This window comes from Pleuronectes platessa, chromosome 7, assembly GCF_947347685.1.
Source record: "Pleuronectes platessa chromosome 7, fPlePla1.1, whole genome shotgun sequence".
Lineage (NCBI taxonomy): Eukaryota > Metazoa > Chordata > Actinopteri > Pleuronectiformes > Pleuronectidae > Pleuronectes > Pleuronectes platessa.
In genome coordinates, this window is record NC_070632.1 from 16,308,555 (window position 1) to 16,330,852 (window position 22,298).

Genomic DNA, 22,298 nt, shown 5'->3' on the forward strand with positions numbered 1-22,298 from the left:
TTTCACTGCTTCTACTAACAGACACCCTGATTATAGACCCCACAAAAACCATAAAGAAGTATATCTGCCCTTTCTCCCACAATAAAAAAGTCCACAGTTTATAAATATGCGATTAAATATGCAATAAACTCTCTCTCTCTATATAAAACCACAATAGTGTTCCATATAGATTCACACATATATTTATATATACAATTTTGTACTTTTAAAGTTGCTGTGTTACTCTCACTTCAGTACATTTTTGTCTTTAACTTGACTAAAAAGTTACATGTATATCTTTTAGTCCTGCATGTTACTTATTTATTTACCACTTTCAATTTTTGACTGCCCTTGCTACTGTAACATTGCAAATTTCCCTGTTTTGGAACTTATAAAGGATTATCTCACTGTATCATATCGTATCTTCTCTTACAGCGAGTAGTGCCTTTATGGTTTCATGAGATACACAACACTAAGTCTGACTAAATCTCCTGATAGTAAATGAAGGAGATTTAAATATGAAGTGGCCGTTAACTTGACACTAAACAATGACCCGTCAGTTGTGTCTCTGTCTCTGCTGTGTCTCCATCCTTTTGTCCTGCGGGCCTCTGGGTCAGCTGCTGGTCCGAGCGAGAGTCGGTTGCCCCCTCTGGGTGACACTCTACAATCCTGCTTTGTCACTGCAGGGAGACAAAAGGTGCTGCTCGCTGACATGTGTGACGTCCGCTCCTTGCACAGAGCTGCAGCCCGAAATGTAGAATATTGACCAGGGCTGGTGACACGGGCCTCTCTGGCTGGATGCAGCTTTCAGGCACAGAGTGGCGACAGTTTGTGGAGAATTGTGGGAAAATTGACCACAGCAGGGGCAATGACAACAATATAAACTCACTGGAACAGGACCCTGCATCTGCACTACACAGAAAGTATCGAACCCCCTGCTGTGGGTGACAGTGCTCGCTCATGACACAACCAGCGACTGCAGCTCAGGATCTGCATTGAAAATCAATGGCAGGCATCATTCCATTGCATGTGCAAACGCGTGCTTCCACTATCTCACGCACACGTTCCTGTGGCTGTTACATCATCACACACACTCATGATGAAAAAAGTCATCGATAAATATAAACAGTGAATGATGAAGTGTGTGATGAACATGTGGATTATGGTTGATGTGTTTCCTTGGGCTGAAGTTTAAAGCAGCAACATAACTTTCTGTCAACTTTACTCAAATAATATTCAGTATCACTGAGCCCACGAAACAATTGTATTTTAGTTCTCAAATGAAAGTCGTCAGCGATTGATAAAATACTCTTTAATGGAAACAGACGAGAGACGAGTGTTTGCTGGTGCTGGCAACTGGCCTCACACACAGCAGCTGCTCCCTCTGCTGTGGACGCCCTCGTACTGCATGTACTTAAGGTTAAATATACTGCCGCCTAATATCCAGGAATTCACCAAAATAAAGGATCATTCACTGAGCCGCCTCCCAGAGCTCAAACACTTGCAGAGAGACACGTCATTCATCACAGATCATTCATCTAAAAACAATATTAGATATATCCTAACATCTACAGCGTAAAGCGTTCGGTCCTCAATAACAAGTACCCAGGTTCGAATCACTCTCTCTGCCATTTTCAAACTGGCAATATACTGAACTCTTAAAATTAGCAGAATTTCTCCTATTAATTGCAAAATATCTTACACTATCTTAATTTAAATTCATTTAAAAAAAAAAACGGGGTTCTGCGCAGAATGTGCGCAGTGGGTTTCTGCACAGAATGTGCGCAATAGACACCTGCGCAGGATGTGCGCAATGGGCTCCTGCGCAGGATTAATTTAATTTAATTTTTTTATATATTTCATTTTATATTTCATTTTTTTTATATTTCATTTTTCATCATCATCATCATTTCCCCGCGCTGGTTCAGGGGTAAATGATGCTGGTCTTCACAGGTGACTGACCTACGCAAGCCTGTAGCCGCCACCCCCCACAGGAGATTATGTGCTTGTGTGTGTGGCTGCGGCGCTTCCTGGTTCTTCCCGGCACTACGCTGCCGGTGCGAACAGCCCAAGTATTTAAGATGGGCAAAGAAAGGAGTCGCACCGCTTTTCGCAGCGCTTCTACCTCCGGTGCGTCCCCGGGGTAAGCCTGAAACATGCTTCTGCGTTTTCACGGGCCCGTAAGCGCAAGAGCCCTTCCGGGTCCCTTAAGCCTGAAACATGCTTCTGCGACTGCGTCTGCGTCTTTTCACGCCGCTGTGGCGCAAGACTCGTTGTCATTCATGCTTCCCCAACCGTTGCGCGTCTTACAAAGCAATTCCGCGCCAGAACACTAGGCGGAGTAAAGGCCTCAGTATGCTTCTCCGAGTCCGTTTCGGAATGACGGACGGACGGATCGGACGGACCCTTTTTGATTTATAGTTCTACGAGCCTTTTTGTTGTGAAAACAATTCACCGCCAGAACAGTAGATGGCGAAACGGAAGTCGAGCTTAGAGAAGCCTACCTCATGAGGTATATAGAAGAAGTCCACACTGGTTTATTTACGTCCTCCCGGCTCCTCACACACAGTGAACGATGGCAACTAACAGAAAAAGGATGTTGATGACGCGACAGTTTTTGCTGAATAAAGTGACACCCAGCGGGTCAAAATGCTTATGTTATCGTGTCTTAGCGCAGCGGTTCCCCGGTCTTGTTTCCAAACTGCGTTGCTAATTCAACAGCTGCAACAGCTTGAAGCTACACGGAGGCAGCTAGCTCCCCCCAGCTTCCACACACAGTCAGCACTGACAGCCGATACTAGCTACTACCAAGTGTTTGCTTCTAACCTGACGGTGTTTGAGAAACAGTGTCATGACAGCCGTGGGATTAAAGTCAGCGGGTTTTTGCGCTGTTCCCACCGCAGTTAGCATGGTGGCTAGCCCGCTAGCCCCGTTATCAAAGTTCGTTATAACCGTATGTGACCGTACACACATGCTGTAAGTGCTCTAACCAGCCACCGTCAGCCGGACAACGCCGCTGGCTTAACACACTTTAATCATAGAGTCGTAGTTGTGATTTTGGTTTATTGTGATGTAGGGAATGGAACAGGAAGTTTCCATTCCGAAATGCTGGCGTTAGCGGACCAATCACAGCCAAGTGCTATCCGTGGGCTGTCCGTCATTTCGACGTATAGTTAGAAAAATGAGCGCGGCACGAAAAGCTCTCCGAGGAGCCTCGGAGAGGCACGCAGAGGGCGTTCCACGTTGGAGAGGGCGGTCCTATCTGTCCGTGTCCGTCAAAACGCAGAAGCATACATTGGCCTTAATGCTTTTTGTCGAAGACGACCTGAGAGACGCCTTCTTTCTTCTTCATCGATTGTTTATTTACATAGCTACTGCGGCTCCTTGTAGCCTTTTTCAGGCGGACAAATACGCCAGTCAGTGAAGGGTTATACAAGTGGACATACTTTCGGATCTCTTCTGCCAAACGCTCTTCTATTTGGTCCATATTCATTCTTCTAAATTTCCCGTTGTTTCTGCCTGTATTATGGGGCATGAAACCGGAAATGCAGCTCCAGAAGGGATGTAGAGCAGACCAATCACAGCCTTGCGGGCTGAGTGAGCTTGCGGAGCTTTGCCGTAAATTTTAGAAAAGTGGGGCGACACCCGTCAGCACGTTATTTGGGATACATAAGCACGTAAGGGACCCGGAAGGGCTCTTGCGCTTACGGGCCCGTGAAAACGCAGAAGCATGTTTCAGGCTTTACGTGCTTATGTATCCCGTCTTACATGCTGACGGGTGTCGCCCCACTTTTCAAAAATTTACGGCAAAGCTCCGCAAGCTCACTCAGCCCGCAAGGCTGTGATTGGTCTGCTCTACATCCCTTCTGGAGCCATATTTCCGGTTTCATGCCCCATAATACAGGCAGAAACAACGGGAGATTTAGAAGAATGAATATGGACCAAATAGAAGAGCGTTTGGCAGAAGAGATCCGAAAGTATGTCCACTTGTATAACCCGTCACTGACTGGCGTATTTGTCCGCTTGAAAAAGGCTACAAGGAGCCGCAGTAGCTATGTAAATAAACAATCGATGAAGAAGAAGGAAGGCGTCTCTCAGGTCGTCTTCGACAAAAAGCATTACTCCGCCTAGTGTTCTGGCGCGGAATTGCTTTGTAAGACGCGCAACGGTTGGGGAAGCATGAATGACAACAAGTCTTGCGCCACAGCGGCGTGAAAAGCCGCAGTCGCAGAAGCATGTTTCAGGCTTTATTAGAGGATGATGGTGTGACGTTAATGTATTGTTTTACACTGCATGTATCACGCCATGATAAATCAGTCTCCTATGTCGCCTGTACCAGGAGCCGCCCCGGTCACTGGTTATCTTGGCTCGCTGTCTGGCCGGTAACCAGCCGTCCGGACCGCTCCATGAATAAGGAGGAGGAGATGTTTCTTTAATTGGAATGCGGCCATTTTACTTCTCGTTATACACACACTTTAAGCGTCTTCTCCCACAAGACCCAGGTGCACTACGTCACACACTACAAACTTTCCTTAAAGGGGCAGGCCATACCTGCAAGACAACAGCTCTCGGTCTCATATACAGATGGCAAGAGAAAGCAGAGAGGGATTTTTACACACTGTCTGACAAAGATTCCGACAGTAAAGGCAAGGGGTAGTGATGGATAAGGTTTTCTTTAACAAGTTAAGTCTTTCATTCTCACTTTCCACCTTAAAACTATGAAATTAACTGAACTATGAACTAGCTCAGAATTTAAATGGTTAACTATAAACGTGAACTATTCATGTTTACTTGTATGAACTGAACTTTGAACTTGTTCATGAGAGGTGTGAACTTGCACAACACTGCAAACAGGTGTAAAACATGACCTCCTTAGTGGAGGTAAACAGAAAAACAAACTGAGAATTTCGTAACACATTAACATTTGATTCCACTTCTAACAAAACGTTATGTTGTATAAACACTTTTAATCTTCCAATTGATTATTGATGAGAATTTCCATATCACTAACGTTGGGGAATTGCAACATACACATATTTCAGTAAAAAAATAAAATAATACAAAGAACCTGTACAATCTGATCTCTGCAGAGAGATTTATTTTTATTTCAGAGACATGAACATTCGCCTCGATAAATGATCCCTGTAAAGACTCCAGTGTGAAGATGCTTTTCCAATATAACTTGTCACATACTCTCAGCTACAGCAGCACTGACTATGATTCGGCAATGTGTGTTTATTAAAGAAATGAATTACAAAATAGACGGACAAAATCATTGCAGGAGAAATATTTGAACTTTTAATCCCAATTTGTTCCAAAAACACTGAAATCCAACAAGGTCCCATCTGTGAAAATGTCCACATCTTTAAAAGCTCACACCAGTTTGTAACACAAGCTGCTGTTAATTCATGATCTTGTGTTAAATCAGACCTCAGAACACACGACTAAAACTGCACCGAACAAACAAGGAAAACCAAAGACTGAACACTTTACAGACAGTAAACAGGGGTCTATTTTATTTTTGAATGATTCTTTTAATTAATGCATTTCAAGTACTCCAAAAAATTACATCTCTTTGCACAATACAATTTGATTTTTTTTTTTTTTTTTAGTAAAAATGTTCAAAGTGAACAAAAATTTCCGATACTGTATAAAACACAGTGAACATTAAAATCAGACAGTAGTATTACTTTTTAATCTTGTGTTCTTTCGGCCTACATCACCTACCACATTTCAACTCAATTTGGACATTTTCAGTGCACGTTTATCTAAAAACTTTAGCAAGACTACGAAATTAAAAAGAAAAAGTAAATTTACAGGCATTATTTCTTCTGCTCGTCTACCCATACCATGCCACAGGATAACGAAGACAAAAATGAGAATGTAACATTGACTCCATCACACTGAATTTGTTTTTTTCCCCATTGATGACGGTGGAGAAAAAGTATCATCGTAAGCAAACCAGTTCAACTAGCACATAGAAAGAACATAAATAACTTAGGAGAGTTTGTCACATATGAACATCTTTGAACAATTTACTCTGGAATTAGAAATACAAAAAAATGAAACTGATGTATCAAAATGTCGTTTTTCATCTTCAAATGAAATCCAAATTTTTCCGAAGTACTGTACAAGTTTTACACGTAGGGTTTTCTAGGCTCAATGGGCGCGGCGCAGCCTAGACGGTGAAATTTAAAAAGAGCTCCATTTTGTACAGACGTTAAGAGTTGTAGCAACAGCCGACCTGCCTGATTCACCTGCCATGTGAAATGAATGGAACGGCGAGACACAGTTTTTTCATGTCCCCCTTCAGAGCACGCTTATGATTACTACGACCATCAGGACCGTGGTGATCGATGTTATTTCAGATTCGCAGTGCATGCATTGAAAAATAATAAGGATGACGCCAAGTCCGAGCAGAAATGTATAATGCAAAGCCCTGCATTTGAATGCTTGTGCAAATCCACACGCCAAATTATTTTTGGTGTGTAAAACATTTGCATCATAAATAAATCACGAGATTCTGCATAATGGATCATGACCAGATTTATCACATCCTCTCCACTGGTTTCGAAAGCTTTTCCCGGATCCACTTCCTGCACCGAGAGGAAGAAGAAAACACCTCCTCCCACAGAAACAATCACATCTTCTTAATTTCTTCCATTTAAAGTGTCTCCAGAAACCTTGACAGATGCTTCCTGTGCGCAAAAATCAGCTTTTATAAAGTTTTATGGCACGCTGATGTAAACTCACATTAGGGCCTGCGCTCACGGGCTCGTAATGGGATTCAGTCCATGACGCGATGTGACCAGGAGAAAACTGCAAGTGAGTTTTTAAAAGAAAACAAAAACATAACAGCTGCTCGTCTCCTGTGAATCTAGTGAACACACAGAGGAATGTGTTAGTGAATAATGTGACAACAATGCTGCGATACACGGCTCCTTCCACTTGGTTTTAAGACTAACATTAATATTTGTCAAAGTAAATAGTGTTGAGTGACATACAAACATTACAGACCTTGGTCAATTAATAGTCACATTTAATAAATGTGTCTGCATGCCCACATTGAAAAGTTCTTAGATTCGCTATCTTGAAGAATAATAGAATGTTTTTCATCTTACATTTTTTTTTTTTTGTACATCCACACCGGAGTCATTTTTCAATTTACTTCCACACCCACGTAAGCTAACTCTGAAACATGATACACTCTCATTTCTAAACTAAGCAGTCTTCATTTTCCCTTGTTTTAATATAGCTGAACAGGTAGAATCCTCTTTAGCTTCATTTAGTGGTTATTCGTTCTTCTTCATCAAAAACAGTAAAGACAATAATAAGGTGTACCTTCCCTTTCTGTTCCCGTGATTCCAAACCTCATCTAGCTTGTTATGCGACATGAGAAAAATGTGATGTTAGCAAGACAGTTAAAAAAATAAAAAATAAAAGATGGAGAAAAGGGGACCTTAAACAGACAAGGCCTGGAATGGGGGATATGGTGGCCTTGTTGTTCAAATCTGAAACTTCCACAATCGAAACGTGAGGGAGCTCCACCTGACTGGACGACGCCGGAGAGAACTCGACGGCCTCAAATCCTCGGCAGCGGCATCCAAGGAACTCCCCACAGCCATCGACCCTTCATTCATGTGTTAAAGAGTCCTGAGAGCACTAACCAAAACAATAAAAAGAAATAAAAGTGAAGAAGTACACATTTACAGTAGAAGAAATAGTTTGTTTTCACTTATGATACACTAAATATGTACAGTCACATGCAGAAGACTGTCTGCACAGGAGACCGGAGCCTGTGTCTTTTGCCGTTTGACATGTGTAAATCACAAAAAGTGCCGCAAATCCTCTCAGAGTGTCTCTCATTTCTGGCTTGAGTGTCAAAATAAAAGCACAGAACAATTTACCAGCAGCCACGGGTGTGTCACTCTAAAAAAGACGTTGCAATAGAACGGAAAAAGAAATGAAAAAATTAAAATTAAAATAAAACACGTCACAGAATGTACTAAAGCTACACATTATTCCTTAACTCCTTGGCACTCCTTCAAAAAAAAGAAAGAAAGAAAAAAGAAAAAAAAGTGGAGATGCTAGATCGCACTGCATTGGAAATGGCTGATGGTCGAGTCAACTCCACAAAGAGCCAATTGAGTTGCTAGATAGTGTTTTCTCTTTTCCACGTGTCCGTTTTGTCTGTAGATGGAGGATATGGTGGTGACTAACAACCATGTCAGGCTTTTTCTTTGGATGGAGTGACGCTTTTGTTTCCCACTGTAGGCACAAGGAGGAGCCAAGGCATTGGGGGGAGGTGTGTGGGTGGGGCGGGGTGGGGGGGGGGGCTGTGTCCACAGGGCATCAGCGTCTCATCTGGCCCATCTGATAGTTCTCTCTGGGCTGACGGTGGTGCCTCTGGGGCTGCGGCTGTCTCGCTGGCTGCCTCGCCGGCTGCCGCTGGGCCCCGTGCCCGGCGTGGCCGTGCGGGTGGGCGTGCTGAGACTGGTGCTGCACCTGGGAGTTAGCTTGCTGCTGCGCTCGCCGCCTCTTCAAAGTGCCTGTCGGGAGAAAGGTTCAAAGTGAGCTTGTTAAGAGACAGACTAATCGATCTACAGCAATAAAAAAAAACAACTAAATCTTTGTGTATCATTCTTCTTTCGATAAACTCAAGATCTTTACATCAGTGTTTCCAAAGCAAATGGAGGAATTTGTGACTTGTAAAGGTTACATATGTGGTACGAAGACTTCTACTATAGAACAAATACAGAAAACCATTGCTGAAATTTGCAGTCTTTGAACGCAAACTTGATTTTGATAACAAAGCTGCATTTAGCCTGTACAATCACATCGAATTGGGTTTCTTCTTTGGGAAACTTTTGCTCCATTTGATATCAAGTATAACAGCCGGGCTGCAGTACATTTGTGAGTTAGCGTAAGTTTGTCGCAGAATGTCTTGCTTTTCATTTTGGTGAGTGTGAGTCGTGATGATCTCTCACCACCGTTTCAATGTCTATATCTGTCAAATATGTCACCAACATAAATACCATTGATTATAACTGACCAAACGCTTCCTAAACCTTTTTCTGTCCAAACAAAATGTGAGTAAAAAAGTACAAGTGGAGTAGGCCGGCTGTGGGGGATGTTAGTGGTAGTCCTCTAACCAGGTCAGTGATTCAATCCAGGTCTTCCCCTTCTGAATGCCGAAGTGTCCTTGGGCAAGATACTGAACCCCAAGTTGCCCCTCATCGAAAAAAGGTGCTGCCCATAGATGCACTGTATGAATGTGTGTGTGAATGCGAGAAACTCTACAGTAAAGTGCTCTGAGTGGTCATCAAGACTAGAAAAGCGCCATATAAATACAGACCATTATCATTACAATATCATGTTAGAAATCCTATTATCTATGGGCATTTGCAACAGCAAACCTTTTGTAAAACATATAATGCAGCAGTTCCGCAGCAGACGCGCTCCCTGTGTGGACAACAGATTTGCGCAAGACAACAGATCAGCGACACAATCGTCACTTGCTGCACAAGCACCCATTGTGACACTGGATATTCTATCTAAATTGTGACCTTTTTAATACTTGAGCTTAATCCATTGCAATATCCATAGTGTCTATATGCACATAACAGTTTTAAATATTAAATACATGAATGACTTTATCTAATGACTATTTTGCATTAAATCCTAACCTGGCGGCTTTATAAGTATGTGTATTTTTGCACAATCTTTCTATTTGCTGAAATATCCTAACAGTCTAATGAGAATTCTTTTTTAATAAGTGAAAAAATAAACCTTTGCTCAGTATGGTGCTTCGGCAAGTGATGACAAATACAGACTCATAAATCTCATTACTCAGTCGATGAGCCCGTTTCCCTCAGATGAGGCTTTGAAACTTTCTTTGTGAACTTCTCAACTCACCTGGAAGTGGTTTGGGAGGGGGGAGTTTGGGATTACTGCTCGGTGTGTGCACACTGCAGATCTTAATAAATCCAGCCATCAGCATGATGAGGGCAATGCCCATCAACAACACTGCCCACCAATGAGCCTGGAGAAGAGAAGGAACTAAGTCAAACACAAATCGATAGAAAAACACTTCATGTAATAATAACTAATAACTGATCAGAATCCTAGTCAAGAGGTCAACACATACCACAATCCACTCTGCAATGTTCTCATAGAGCTCAGGGTTGAAGATGGCCTTCTTTAGCCTGGCGAGCGGCCCGTCTGCATCCACCAGACGACATTTCATGAACACGTCACAGTAACCCTTGAAGTCGTTGCAAGGCGAGCCGGCTGGGAGGGTGGTCACCTTCTTGTTGAAGAAACGAGACAGTTTTTCTGATCCGGTGCTGCTGCACGTGTTAGGATTCACTGGGGAGAGACATCGCAGACAGTCAAAACTATTGGAATGACAAAGACCTAATCTAAAGCAGAAGAAAAAAATAGTTATGAAGCTGAGAAAAAAGGGTAAGTGACTCACTCTTCTCCATGCAGCACACGTGGCAGAGCTCCGTTTCGTCCTTGCCATCTTGGCTGGCACAGGTGCACGCCTCGAGCCCATACTTTTCACAGATGGAACCGGAGCAGCCCTGTCGGGGGGGGGGAGCGTGAGGACAGGTGAGATCAGGCAATGGCTGCTTTGAATGTGACAATGCTATGACAACCACTTTGTTCGAGTGTAAAGCCTCTGGCTACTGACCCCGTTGAGGCAGACTTGTGTCTCTCCGTGGCAGGCAGTGAAGTTGGCTTTGGGCTCGGACGTTGGGCACTGAGGACTGACTCCGTTGCACATGCCCTGGTGAGCGCACTCGGACTCCTCTCTGCACTTGTCGTTACGACCCTTGTAAGAGCACTCTTGCGTACAACAAGGACCTTGACTGGGACTGGTGGGAGAGAGACACGTGTTGAGTCGTGAGGGGTCACAAACAAACTTCCCTACGAAACACCAACACAATTCGGAGAGAAATAGCGTCCGGGTCTACCTGCAAACTTTGTTCGGCTTTTTCTTGCACTTCTTGTTATCGGCCTGGTTGGCATCGTAGCAGCACTGGTCCTTGCACTGATCACTGTAGCCGCAGTCACACTCCTCTCCTGGCTCCACCAGACCGTTACCACATATGGGCTGACCAGACTCTGTTTAGAGAAGGAAGAATAAACACTGAGCCTGGGCCGCAAAAAGCTTTCTTTACAACTTTTACTTTCTGCACAGAGACAAACTATTTATTACAAAAGCCAATGCAAAGGAAAATTGTTGCAAGTAAACGTTGCTGCAGTAATGGGGAAATAAATCTTTAAATAATTTGGTTAAAGTGATCAGGTAGTCTGCCTACAGTGTTCACTTTGTGTCTTTTCATATACAAAAAAGGTATTTGTTACCGTTTTTACGGCTCTGTGAGTAATTTAAGGCTCACCTCTGTGTCAATCGAAATAACTGAACGCACCCCGCCATCTCCCCCAGCTCTCCATGCATTGTCCAAGTTCACAAATTCTATCGTTTTTTACCCAGTCTGATTGTAAAGTGTAATATTTTCCATCATCAGCCAAGAACGATTTGCTTGAGACTACATGTATAGAACTAACCAATGAAATCACATTAAATGTCATTTGGCTGAGGCTTTTTTCTCAAAAGCCTCAGCCAAATGACTGAGTGCTTTCAAGGACACTACAGGATGAAAGTCTATAAAAGCATGGGGACACTTCAGCCCCAGGTTTTTATGTTGCTCTTTGAAAGTTGATTTAAGTGACACACGACAAAAGATAGATAGTTAAAAATAAATTAACGACCAATGTGGATGTTTTGGGGATGATGCAGATTGTGATCTTTTTTAGTAAAACAGGCTCGGTATTTTACAGTTGAATTTAACTAAGAAATGTATGTAAAGGTTGGGAAAAGATCATATCGGCCAAACTCATTGGTCGGGTTCTAGAAAAAAGCTTAAATATATTTAACTGTCTGTGATTAAACCTCGACTTCTCCCCCTTACTGTTTATCTAATGGTGTATTTATTTGTAATCTATGTTGTTGTTTTTCTGTGGGGCCAAAGATGATTTATCGCTTTGTGGACAGTATAATTGAACCTGACCTAATGCAATCTTCCCAATGCTACTCGTGAAAAAGTATACTAATGCCAATATGCTTTTCAAAGCCGACAGAAGGTGCTTTCTGAGTTACATTGATTTAATCTTCAGCCTTCATCTGGTTAAAAACCTCCCACACTAATTAGAAAGGTGAAGAATCTGAAACATGTCTCAGTAGACAGTTAAATTGAAAGTAAAAAGAAAAAGGTAAAACGTACCAACAAAGCAGTTGCTTCTCTTTTTCTCCAGCACCTGGCTGATGTTGCGAACGCTACAGATGGAGAACTTATTGTTGTTGAGCTTATCTCCTGATGTGGCTCTTGCATACATGATATAATTGCCCTTCTCCTTCTTGTCTTGGCTCTTGGATTCCCCTGGGGTACACTCAGATCCAGAGTCGTGCTGAGAGTTAAGAAAGGGGAAAAAAATATCAGAGGTTAAAAGAACAAAGGATAAAATAAACAAGCCCCTAGTAAATCTCACTGTGTATAAATGTGGAACATCTGAGTAACTCACCGGGGAGCCAAAGTTGTGTCCTACTTCATGCGCAAAAGTGATATGGGAGACTTTGGGAGGTACGTGGGAGGCATAGTTCTGTACAGTGATTATACCAGTGTTGAGAGATTTCTTTTTTCCATCCGAGTAGAGCTTGCTTTTTTCACAGATGCCTCCAGAGCTCCCTAAGAAGCAAAAGCACAGGTTGGAACAAACCTTCCAAACCACAGCTACAAAAATTAAGGATCTTGTTCATTAGAGAAGAAAATCAGTTTTTTGTCAGGGCAATTATTCATTATTCTTTCCTCGAATGATCTAACATATAAGCAAGGTTTGGTGATAATGGGCCTACAACCCAGTACAGCGAATGTGAAAACGGAACCGAATTTTACAGTTTCAGATCACTGATGATGCACTGTCTTCCAGTACCTGAGGGGGCTCCCACCCAGGCCAGGCCCAGCACTCCGTCGTCAAAGTCTCTGTCGGTGAAAACGTAAGCGAGGCAGTAGTCGTCATGGTTCTGCTCAGAGTTGAGCTCCAGGAACTTCTCCACACCGATGTTGGAAAAGCGGAATGGGTTAGACCTGTCCCTATCGACATTGGTGGTGTTGATCTGTGAAGGGCGAGGAGGACAATGTAAAAAAAAAAGAGACAGTGACTGTATGTAAAATATAAACTTTAGATCAGTTCCCAATTCTTCACTTACCCTGATCCTTTTCACCATGAAGCTGATGTTGCGGATGCCCATAAAGTCAGTGCCCTGGTAAATGGCATCAATGGCCTTGACGTGACTGGAGATCTGAAATTTAAAAGGTTTCACAAAACTTTAAAAAAAAAAAAAAGAAGCTTTGACTGTGATGAAACAAATCACACGTCTCACTGTCGGATGCAGCCTTTGATGTGTGATAACTTACTATGAAAGAACGCCATATGTACAGTAAGTGTGTAAAGAGCTAAGTAAACAAGCTTTCACTGTACTCTGTGCAGCATCAGTGGACTAACTAATATTATCAACTATCCACTCATTAATTCTGCTGCTTATTCATTCAGGGTCACAGGGGTACTGGAGTCTATCCCAGCTGACATTGTGCTAGAGGCGAGTTACACTCTCGATTTTTTTAAGTTGCCAATTAACGTAGAGGAATAGTTTGACAAGTTGATAAATACTGTTATTGGCTTTCTTGCCGTGTCTTCAGTGAGGTTGATACCAATCTGTTACTGTTCAGTAAAAAAAAAAAAACAGGTGGTTAGCTTTGCTTAGCATATAGAAAAGAAACTGTACTTTGTATCTAAAAAATAAATTTAGCATCTCTAAAAAATATATATAATATGTTCACCTCTAACTGTAACTCTGTGAACATTTATTTGGCCATGGCTCTTGACATTTATTTAAGGTTATTAAGTGTTATGATTTACCACTGGTGGAGGGTTTATTATTCTGATGCTACGCAGCCAAATTTTGGATTATTAAAAATCATCTCTGCGGATGATATTCTTTCATACTCGCTTTGTAGATCTCATTTTTCCAGCCCCGCAGTGGCAAGACTCAAGTGACTGACGCTGACTGAGTGTTACCTGAGCAATGACAGCCTCTCTGGTCTTGTAGTACTTGAAGAAGAGGTGGTCGGTTTGAATGAAAAGCTGGCAGGTGTTTTTCTCAGCCTGCGCCATCCTCCTCTTCCTCAGCAGTACAGGTTCATTAAAACCCGCCTCAGAGTGGAGCTCCTGGTGTGAGCAGAACAGGAGAGGAGAACAGGAAACAGACAGTTAAATAAAACATATATATAACATTTTCCACCAAACAGTCGATAAATAAATAATGAATGGTATTTTTAGGCTGTGGTTTTCAGCTGCAGTATGTTCATAGACTGCAACTGGGCTGAGGAAAATGTACTTTTCATGTCACACGCGGAGAGCGGGGAAATTAGAAGGAATAATAAGACCGAAAGCAAACTTGCCTTCCATTTAAATGAAAGATATTTATTTTTACTTTTGGGGAAATGTCTCTTTTATAAACTCAAAGTGACAACTGGAGAGTGCTTCTCTTGTGACGTGTGCAGCTTTAAGAAGCTCCAGTTTGCGTCTCTCCTGTATTAACATTACAGTAATGTACTACAGAGTCAAGCATCTGACAGTAAAAATAAATAACCAGTGATAAAAATAAAATACTTGGACTTATCTGAGTGGATGTGATCAGAAAAAATATCTAAACAGCGTTCCAAAAAAACTTAGCTATGCAATTCATTAAAGTTATTAAAATTTTAAGAAAGAGCAGCAGAAAATACAAAGCAGCAGGTCATTTGAATTAGATTTTTACTAAAAATAATTCTGAACAAAACCTTGCTGCTTCAACACATGTGTTGATTCTGTGTCTATTCGTTTGTTGCGAAAATATTATTAGGATAACAAGAGTTAACTGTGACTCGAGTCACATTTTTTTGGGACTTTATTTGGAATTGAATGTAAAATATTTCCATGTGAATTCTTTGATGAAAATAAAACCAGGAGTTAATGTGTGCAACTCCACTTTAGAATGAGAAAGTCAAAAACATTCAGCAAAGATCGACTCTTTTCCTGGTGGATTAATGAGCTCCTCATTAATCATGTTGACAACCATTAATTAAGTAGAGATTGGCTATTCCCACCAGTCAATGTTAATTCAAATTGCACAGAGACACTAAAAAAAGTCTATCGGTATCTCTGGAGCCGGATAGCTAAAAGAAATGTCTTTCTTTAACTGTGAGGGTTAATTGTGGTGTGTGTTGAAGTTTCACCTTGGGTGGCTCCTCCATGGCAGATGTTTGGTACTTCTTCATCCTATCAAACACTGAGCTATCAGCACAGCCTCCTTCTGGGCCGTACTTGTGCGGGTAGTCTGATTGAGAGAGGCAGACACAACACTATGAGGATTATGGGAGACAATGTTAGCTACTTAACCCCCTGAGTCACTCTATTTCTGGCACTATTTATGATCAGCTAATGGATGTACTTACACGCCACTTGAGCCTAGCTTTGCGGTGTTAGCTGTTACTTCCCTGTCTCCCTCATTAGTGATTCTATTCACATTTAATTTGCCCCTCAGCCACAAACTATATGTACACAGATGATTTGAAATTACAGGGTGCCAGGGTAGTGAAGTGTCTTTGGTGCTCACTAGCAGTACCAACATTGTAAAGCCTGTGTAAATGAGCTAGCAGCCCAAGAGAAGGATCGTATTACTCATCTAATGAGCACCTCAGGTATCTTTACTCCCTGGGAGGTGATTTATACCAGTCAGCCTCCATCAGCTCCACGGCTCCAACCCCCGCACTTTCCCGACCACACATTTATATATACGTGCATTCAGACTGTCATAGCATTTCTGAGACTGAACTTGCTGGAAACTTACGTATGTCGTCTTCGTGGTAAATGACAGAGTGGAAAGGCACATCTTTGCCTTCCAAGTATCTCTCTGCAGGCTCCACGTAGTAGTTGCCCTGGTAGCTCTGAATGAAGCCCTCGAACTTACCATCCACAATGGAGCCATGAGTTAGGGTACCTTTCTCTCCTGGGAATCAAAATAACAAAAGGTATGGGCGTTGATTACACAAGATCCAACCATTAACAAAAACATTAAAAAAAAAAAAAAAAAATCGTATAAAACAAAAGGCCTAGGACTGAATTGATGCTTTGCACTTTGCTTTTACTTTATTAAACACATTAAAACAAGGGGGTTAAAGGAAGCCTCACCGTAGATTTCTCCAGTGTAGATATGAGCCGTATCATAAGGAATCTCTTCTCCTGAAACATCTACCTTTAAATCTGGGGAAAACAAGGTGGTGTCCCTCTTCATCCGTAAATTAAAATGCCTAAAATCAAAGACATAAAAATATACAATACGGTGAAACTGGTTGTTTGATGTCCAAAAAACTGTCTCCTGATTAATTCATGCCATATTCATATTCAGCAGTGTGAGCCCATGGATTTGGGTGTGGATCTGAATTTGGCTTCACTTTGGGGGGGTAAGCAATATTTCGCAAGCCCTTGAGAAAAAGTAAAAAGGAAATGAAAAAAGTGAGGAGAAGGGTGAAAGCAAGGGCATGGTTTGGTATCTAAGCTCTTTTCCAAGCGGTAGAGGAAACTAGTCTTTATCCTTTAGGGAAGGGAAGAGAAAATAAGGACAAATTGAAACAATGCTGTTTTTGTTGATCGAACATAAGGAAGGGAAACAAAGATGTTATAGTAAACCTTGGGTTTCATGTAACATCTACACAGAGCTATCATTGTGTGCTTGTGTTGTGTGCAGGTTAGTGCACAGTCCCTACATTAATTGGAGGAAAACAGAGGGCTTTAGATCAGCAAAATATGCTGAAACTTAACATGATGAATATACACATAAATCGTGCCCTTATATGTGAGCAGTAGCTATTGAGTCACAGATGTTTTGTTATGACTTCAGGGTGAAAATGCAAGGTATACAAACAAAGCAGCAAAATAACAGCTATTTCAGCCATATTTGAACATTTTGTTCAAATCAGGCAAAGAATAGCGCAGCAAAGAATTGGGGTTGCATGTCTAGCTTATCCACAAAGTCAAAGGGAAAAGGAGCTGACACACTTTTCAAAAGGAAGAGATTTCTTCTGTGCCTGTTTGCTCAGCTCTTATCGTTGTCTTCCCTATAAAGCACCATCGGAGTTTAGGAACAGCAGGCTCTTCTACAGGCAGGGTGATAAACAGCCTCTGCCAAGATCCTAGCCAGATGGTCTTGACTTTGTCATGGAGAGAGTGGGCACTTTCTATCAAACACCACCTCTTCAAAAGGCTGGACGAGGAACCATGATAAGGACTTCAGGAGTCCATCAAGCCATCCCCTACTATAGCTCGAGGGAACCTCAACCGGACTAAATCCACTGTCACCAGAGTCAAAGCGATGCTCCTGACCAGGTCTATGATTTCATAAAACAGGAGTAAATGTCAAAAACATTTAATAATTCTGCAGATCTCTGTTACAGCTGACGTCCATCTTTAATCATAAAGCATGTAGACTTATGGGATGAGCAATGCAAGGTAAACAGACAGGTAAACAAGGAGATAGACGAGGTGACATCAAAATAGACAGAGATGCTGTTTAATTTCCCTTTAGGTTAATATCTGCAAAAAACAATCTTGACAAACCTTCCATGGGCATGAAAATCTAAATGGAGGAACTTGTCTTCATGGGTGAGCGCTCTCTTGGCCCTCTGATGCTTGCTATGCACAAGCTCTGTGTCGTAGGACAGACCTTCATAGTGATGGATGTACTTGTTCAGGGGGTTTCTGTAGTGTCCTGTTTGAAAAGAACAGAGGGACTGTTGTTAACAACAAGAAGCAAGGACAATGCAAGGCTAATAAACTTTTGTGGACGACATACTTTTCCAGAATTTCAGAAATGGATCTTTCTGGTCCTGCTCAGACCTGGTATTAAAATCGGGCCTGAGAGACCCGATCCCAAAGGGACCCCTCTAAGTTTGACTGTTCACACCTGGAATCAAAACCCTTCCTGAAAGTGTCTCCTGTGACTGCTTGTAATCGGATTCCACTTCCCCACCCTGTATGGAAATAAACATGCACATCCTTTCTGTCCACAAAACCCAAATGATGTCATTATTATCCATTCTGACTATAGAGATGGGGCTACCTCCAATGTGTTTGGGTGTTTTTAGGGTGTGCGAGCAAGTGTGTGTGTGTGTGAAAGAGAGTCAGTGTAGTCAAGCGGAGTCGAATAAATCAATGCACTAAACACATCTTTAAAAAAGTGAATCGAGAAACAGTAAAAAAAAAAATGAAATATGTGGCAGTCAGTGCTGATATTATAGTGTGTAGCGTAGGTTTGCTAAATTAAATAATTCCTAAACAGACAGGGCTTCTTTACCTGCCAAAAATGTAAATATTTCCCGGTAGGAGAGTTAACCCGGATAGCTTATTTACTGAACTACAAAAGGCATCAAAGAAAAATAAATCAACTTCGGTTAATTCAATTGAATTATTCAATCAAGTTAACAATCAAATCAAATAGGTAAATATCCAGTAATCAATAGCAAACAAATTAATTTCCAAATAAGAACAATTAACCGTTCATTAAATAAACATATAAAAGGAGTTTCCATTAAGAGTTCATGGTGAGTACAGTGCGAGTTCAGACGTAGAGTGAGATTCTGGGTGTGGGGAGAGTGTTCAGAAAAAAACTGTTTGTATATAATATTCCATTCAGTTCATAATTCGATTACTAGAGAGGGATGTGTGTGTGTTTGTGGATGTGGGAGAGGGGAGCTAGGGTCCAATGAAAAGGTAAAGTGAGGGAAATATGTGTTTTTGTTGGAGGTCCTTTAATCTTCTGATGGAGGGAAGATCTAGAATTTCTAGAATTATCACTGATTATTCAGTGTATTGGGAAAAACACTGAACATTTTTCAAATACTTTTGGTTCATTATGAAGCTGTAGCTTGTGTGATCATATCCCTCAGGATGGAACTTTATACCAGGTCAGATCAAGGTCTCATTTGTTCTATGATTTGAATTAATTTACTTTACATACTCAAAAAAAAAATATACACAATACATGACCAAATATCAGGGATAAAACACTTGCGTTCAAGTCAAGAGGTTCATCATATTAAACTGAATATAGTTAAAGCAATCATTTGATTTGAATCTTCAAAGTATGTTTTGTCTTAGAGTAATTGACTGGGGCATGGTACATGTAAAGATAACTGAGGTGCTCAAAAAGATGGATGATCTGACAGATATTTGACAGGCAAGATTAGAAAGATGGAAACTGACAGCAAATCAGCATGGTCTATGTTTAAAATTTCAGCTAAATCTGTTTAAGTCAAATGGATGCCAGTTTTGGAGCTGCCCTAAACAACTGCCCCCTGCGGAGCAGCATCATTATTTTGCCACCAGAGGAGTGGGTGGCGGGATCGAAGGAGAGAGATTCTCCAGCACCTCCACCCATTTCACCAACTGCCTCACAAGCCTTCTGTCAAACTCCACCAGGCCTTTAGGAAGTTGCTTATACTTAGATCTTTGCCCCCATAGAATGAAACCCAAAAGGAAGTATTTTCAGTAAAACCAGTTTATGTAATTAGTACTATGTGACAGGTAATTATGTCCGACCACTGGGCCATAAATTACAGCTTTCAGGGTAAGAATGTAACAAAGGTGGGTGAGTAGACCAAGCTTCAGCTTCTTCTCCAGTCATGGGCATTATGAAATATTTAGGTGCTAACATTGAATTTTTCATTGAGGTGACTATGAGAAGTAAAGGCCACGACTATTCAGAAGTATCTTAATTCCTCCGGGCCTACATCAGATCAGACCATAAACACTGAGCAAGAATTACAGAGTCTTACAGTTCTGCCATCATACGAAACCATCAGAAATACTTACAAACCTACAAAATACAGCAGAGTTATATAATAATGTGGCTAATATAATATATCCCACATAAAGTCTTTACCTACAAGAGATTGATCAAATGTTAGCAAACTAATTGCTTCTATTAACAGTTTGACAATGGCTCCAATTTAGGGTGAAAAATAAACATGTAATACATTACTGGGTGACATTTATGTTATGATGGTGTCTATCGATTAAGGTACGATTGATTTCCTACGGGATTTGTGAAAAGAAAGGTAATCAAATGGGATGTCATGTGTATCTATGTTATTTACATGACATGGGACGGTAATACAAGACTTGACTTCCTTCCTGCTCCTGATTTCGTTGAGGTAATGTAAACAAGTATAAAGGTCTAGTTTTGTTTTAGGATTACACTGAAATGAACGAACTAAACTAAACTAAACGGGGAACTGCTGAGTGACTGACACATCATTGTGCATAACAGTAACAGAGCTCATTTAATTCAATTCATTGCACTAGATTGTTACACCAATGTGCAGGCTGTATAGTGTCAAAAGTACAACAACTGCATTCCTATAAAACAGGATAATTTACATTATCTCTGTTCAGCTAACACTGCGGCTAACAGTGTAAGCCCGAACAGAACAACACTGACCGGCAGCTACACAGACACTACAAGTATGCCACTAAACATATAAACTCATTACATGTAACGTGTTACCTGCAGCCCAGCTCGGGTAACACAATGTCGGGGGCTAAACGGGCTGTTTTCACCATATTGTCAACGTTAGCGGCTAAAGCGCTAGCTAGCCCAAAGCTAACGGACCGCTAGCCGAGTCGGCATCTCCATCTTCTCATAACAATGGCTGTCGGCGCTGTTCGCACGATAACAACAAAACCGAGGCCAAGCCCGACAGTAAAAACCGTGACAACACGCGCAGACAACCCGGCGACGTCGCTTCATTTCACCGAACTGCGCGGATCCGGCTCGGCTCCTGCGCTGCGCCCGGTTCGTCCGCTGGAAGTGAGAAAAGGGCGCAGTTCTGTTGACAACACGCAGGCCGCGCGGAGCCCTCCCGAAGCTAACGGCTGCTACACCAGCCCTTTCTGCTCCTCTCTGCCGAACCGAGGCAGCGCGGCGCCCCGGACCTTCTCCCCGGACATGTCTCACTCACCTTGGCTGTAGTTCAGTAAGCAGGCGAAGAGGAAAACTTTGAGAAGAAGCATGTCTGATAAATCCATTGTTAGAGTATTGATGCCGTCCTCACTTTATTGTCCTACTTAGGGAGGCGCAGACGCCCTGTGTGTTTATTGCAGCTTCCTCTCATCGCCTCCCTCTCTCTCTCTCTCCCTCTCTCTCTCTCTCTCCTACGCTCTGACGTCACACGCACAGCAACCTGCCATCCCTTCCCCCAAAGCGCGTTCACGACCCAGGACTGCAAACCAGGATGTAACGCAATGTATGTGTCTTCTCCCATCCTTACAGACACTTTCAAAATGAGGAAACCAAAGTGATTACCAAAGGGATCTATTGTAGAGATAGAATATAAAATAATCCTACTGATGTTTTCACGAGTATGTTTCATCTAAATTGTAAGAATTGTTGTTTTCTTTAATCTAGAATCTTTAGTTTATATTTAAATACTTTGTATTTACATCAGGAGCGGGTCCTCTCTACAGCGACCACACATTGAACCTTTGTTTCCCAAGCTCCACATAATTACACGCTATGTGCTCTTAAATTTCAATGTTGGTACAAAGTAATATAGTACATGCACATCATTTTGAGTAACTTCAACTTTATTTAGTGTTTTCTCGTATTTGGGTATCTCAATGTATGTCTTTAATTTTGCACTTTAACTTTACACTAAGTGCAAAAAAAATACTAAAACATGATATATTATTATAGACTAAAGATCCTGCAGTGGTGCAAAGCCAAGATAAGGTTTACATGAGGTCATTAAGTACTAATATACATGATAAAGAAATTTGTCTAACTACGATAATGATCAAATAACTTCAATCATTCCTAAATGGAAAGGCTGAAGTTCGTCCACCTAGTTTGTTTTCATCATTTTGCATAATAAAATTGAAATCCAAATAACCGGTGTGCACAACCTTTTAACTTATGCACAACAGATTAAAGGAACATCTTCTCCTCAGACATTGAAAAGTCTATAACAATGTTTTTACCTTTCACCATTACATTTAATCTAGAGGCCGATCTTTTTTATGTTATTACATAAAATACATCATAAATGTTCTTTAAACAAAAATGCTAAAACATTTCCCAGGTCCAATTGTAGGATTTGCTGCGTTTGTGTTATGTTATGATTCTTGTCGTAAATCGACTGTTATTCAGACAAACT

The 22,298-nt window shown here is 41.5% G+C and overlaps 1 protein-coding gene across 1 annotated transcript; it reads right to left on the minus strand.

The window, feature by feature from the left end:
* Positions 1 to 8,331: 8,331 nt before the first annotated feature.
* LOC128444987 (disintegrin and metalloproteinase domain-containing protein 10) lies at positions 8,332 to 21,291 on the minus strand. Its single transcript, XM_053427721.1, has 16 exons — positions 21,105 to 21,291; positions 17,704 to 17,854; positions 16,279 to 16,397; positions 15,938 to 16,096; positions 15,324 to 15,424; positions 14,125 to 14,274; positions 13,256 to 13,348; positions 12,979 to 13,162; positions 12,571 to 12,734; positions 12,273 to 12,456; positions 10,959 to 11,109; positions 10,676 to 10,859; positions 10,457 to 10,565; positions 10,127 to 10,347; positions 9,895 to 10,021; positions 8,332 to 8,528 (listed from the first exon to the last, which is right to left on the minus strand). The coding sequence occupies exons 1-16, from the start codon at positions 21,169 to 21,171 to the stop codon at positions 8,332 to 8,334; spliced, it is 2,361 nt and encodes a 786-aa protein (XP_053283696.1). The 5' UTR covers positions 21,172 to 21,291.
* Between the last annotated feature and the right edge of the window lie 1,007 nt (positions 21,292 to 22,298).

Excerpts from the sequence above, each read along its gene's own strand:
- LOC128444987 (XM_053427721.1), bottom strand. The coding sequence starts at position 21,171 with ATGGATTTATCAGACATGCTTCTTCTCAAAGTTTTCCTCTTCGCCTGC. Across the intron at positions 16,398-17,703 it reads GATTTTCATGCCCATGGAAG|GCATTTTAATTTACGGATGA; the intron begins GTTTGTCAAGAT and ends CTTTGATTTTAG. Across the intron at positions 12,735-12,978 it reads CTGGGTGGGAGCCCCCTCAG|GGAGCTCTGGAGGCATCTGT; the intron begins GTACTGGAAGAC and ends TTTGCTTCTTAG.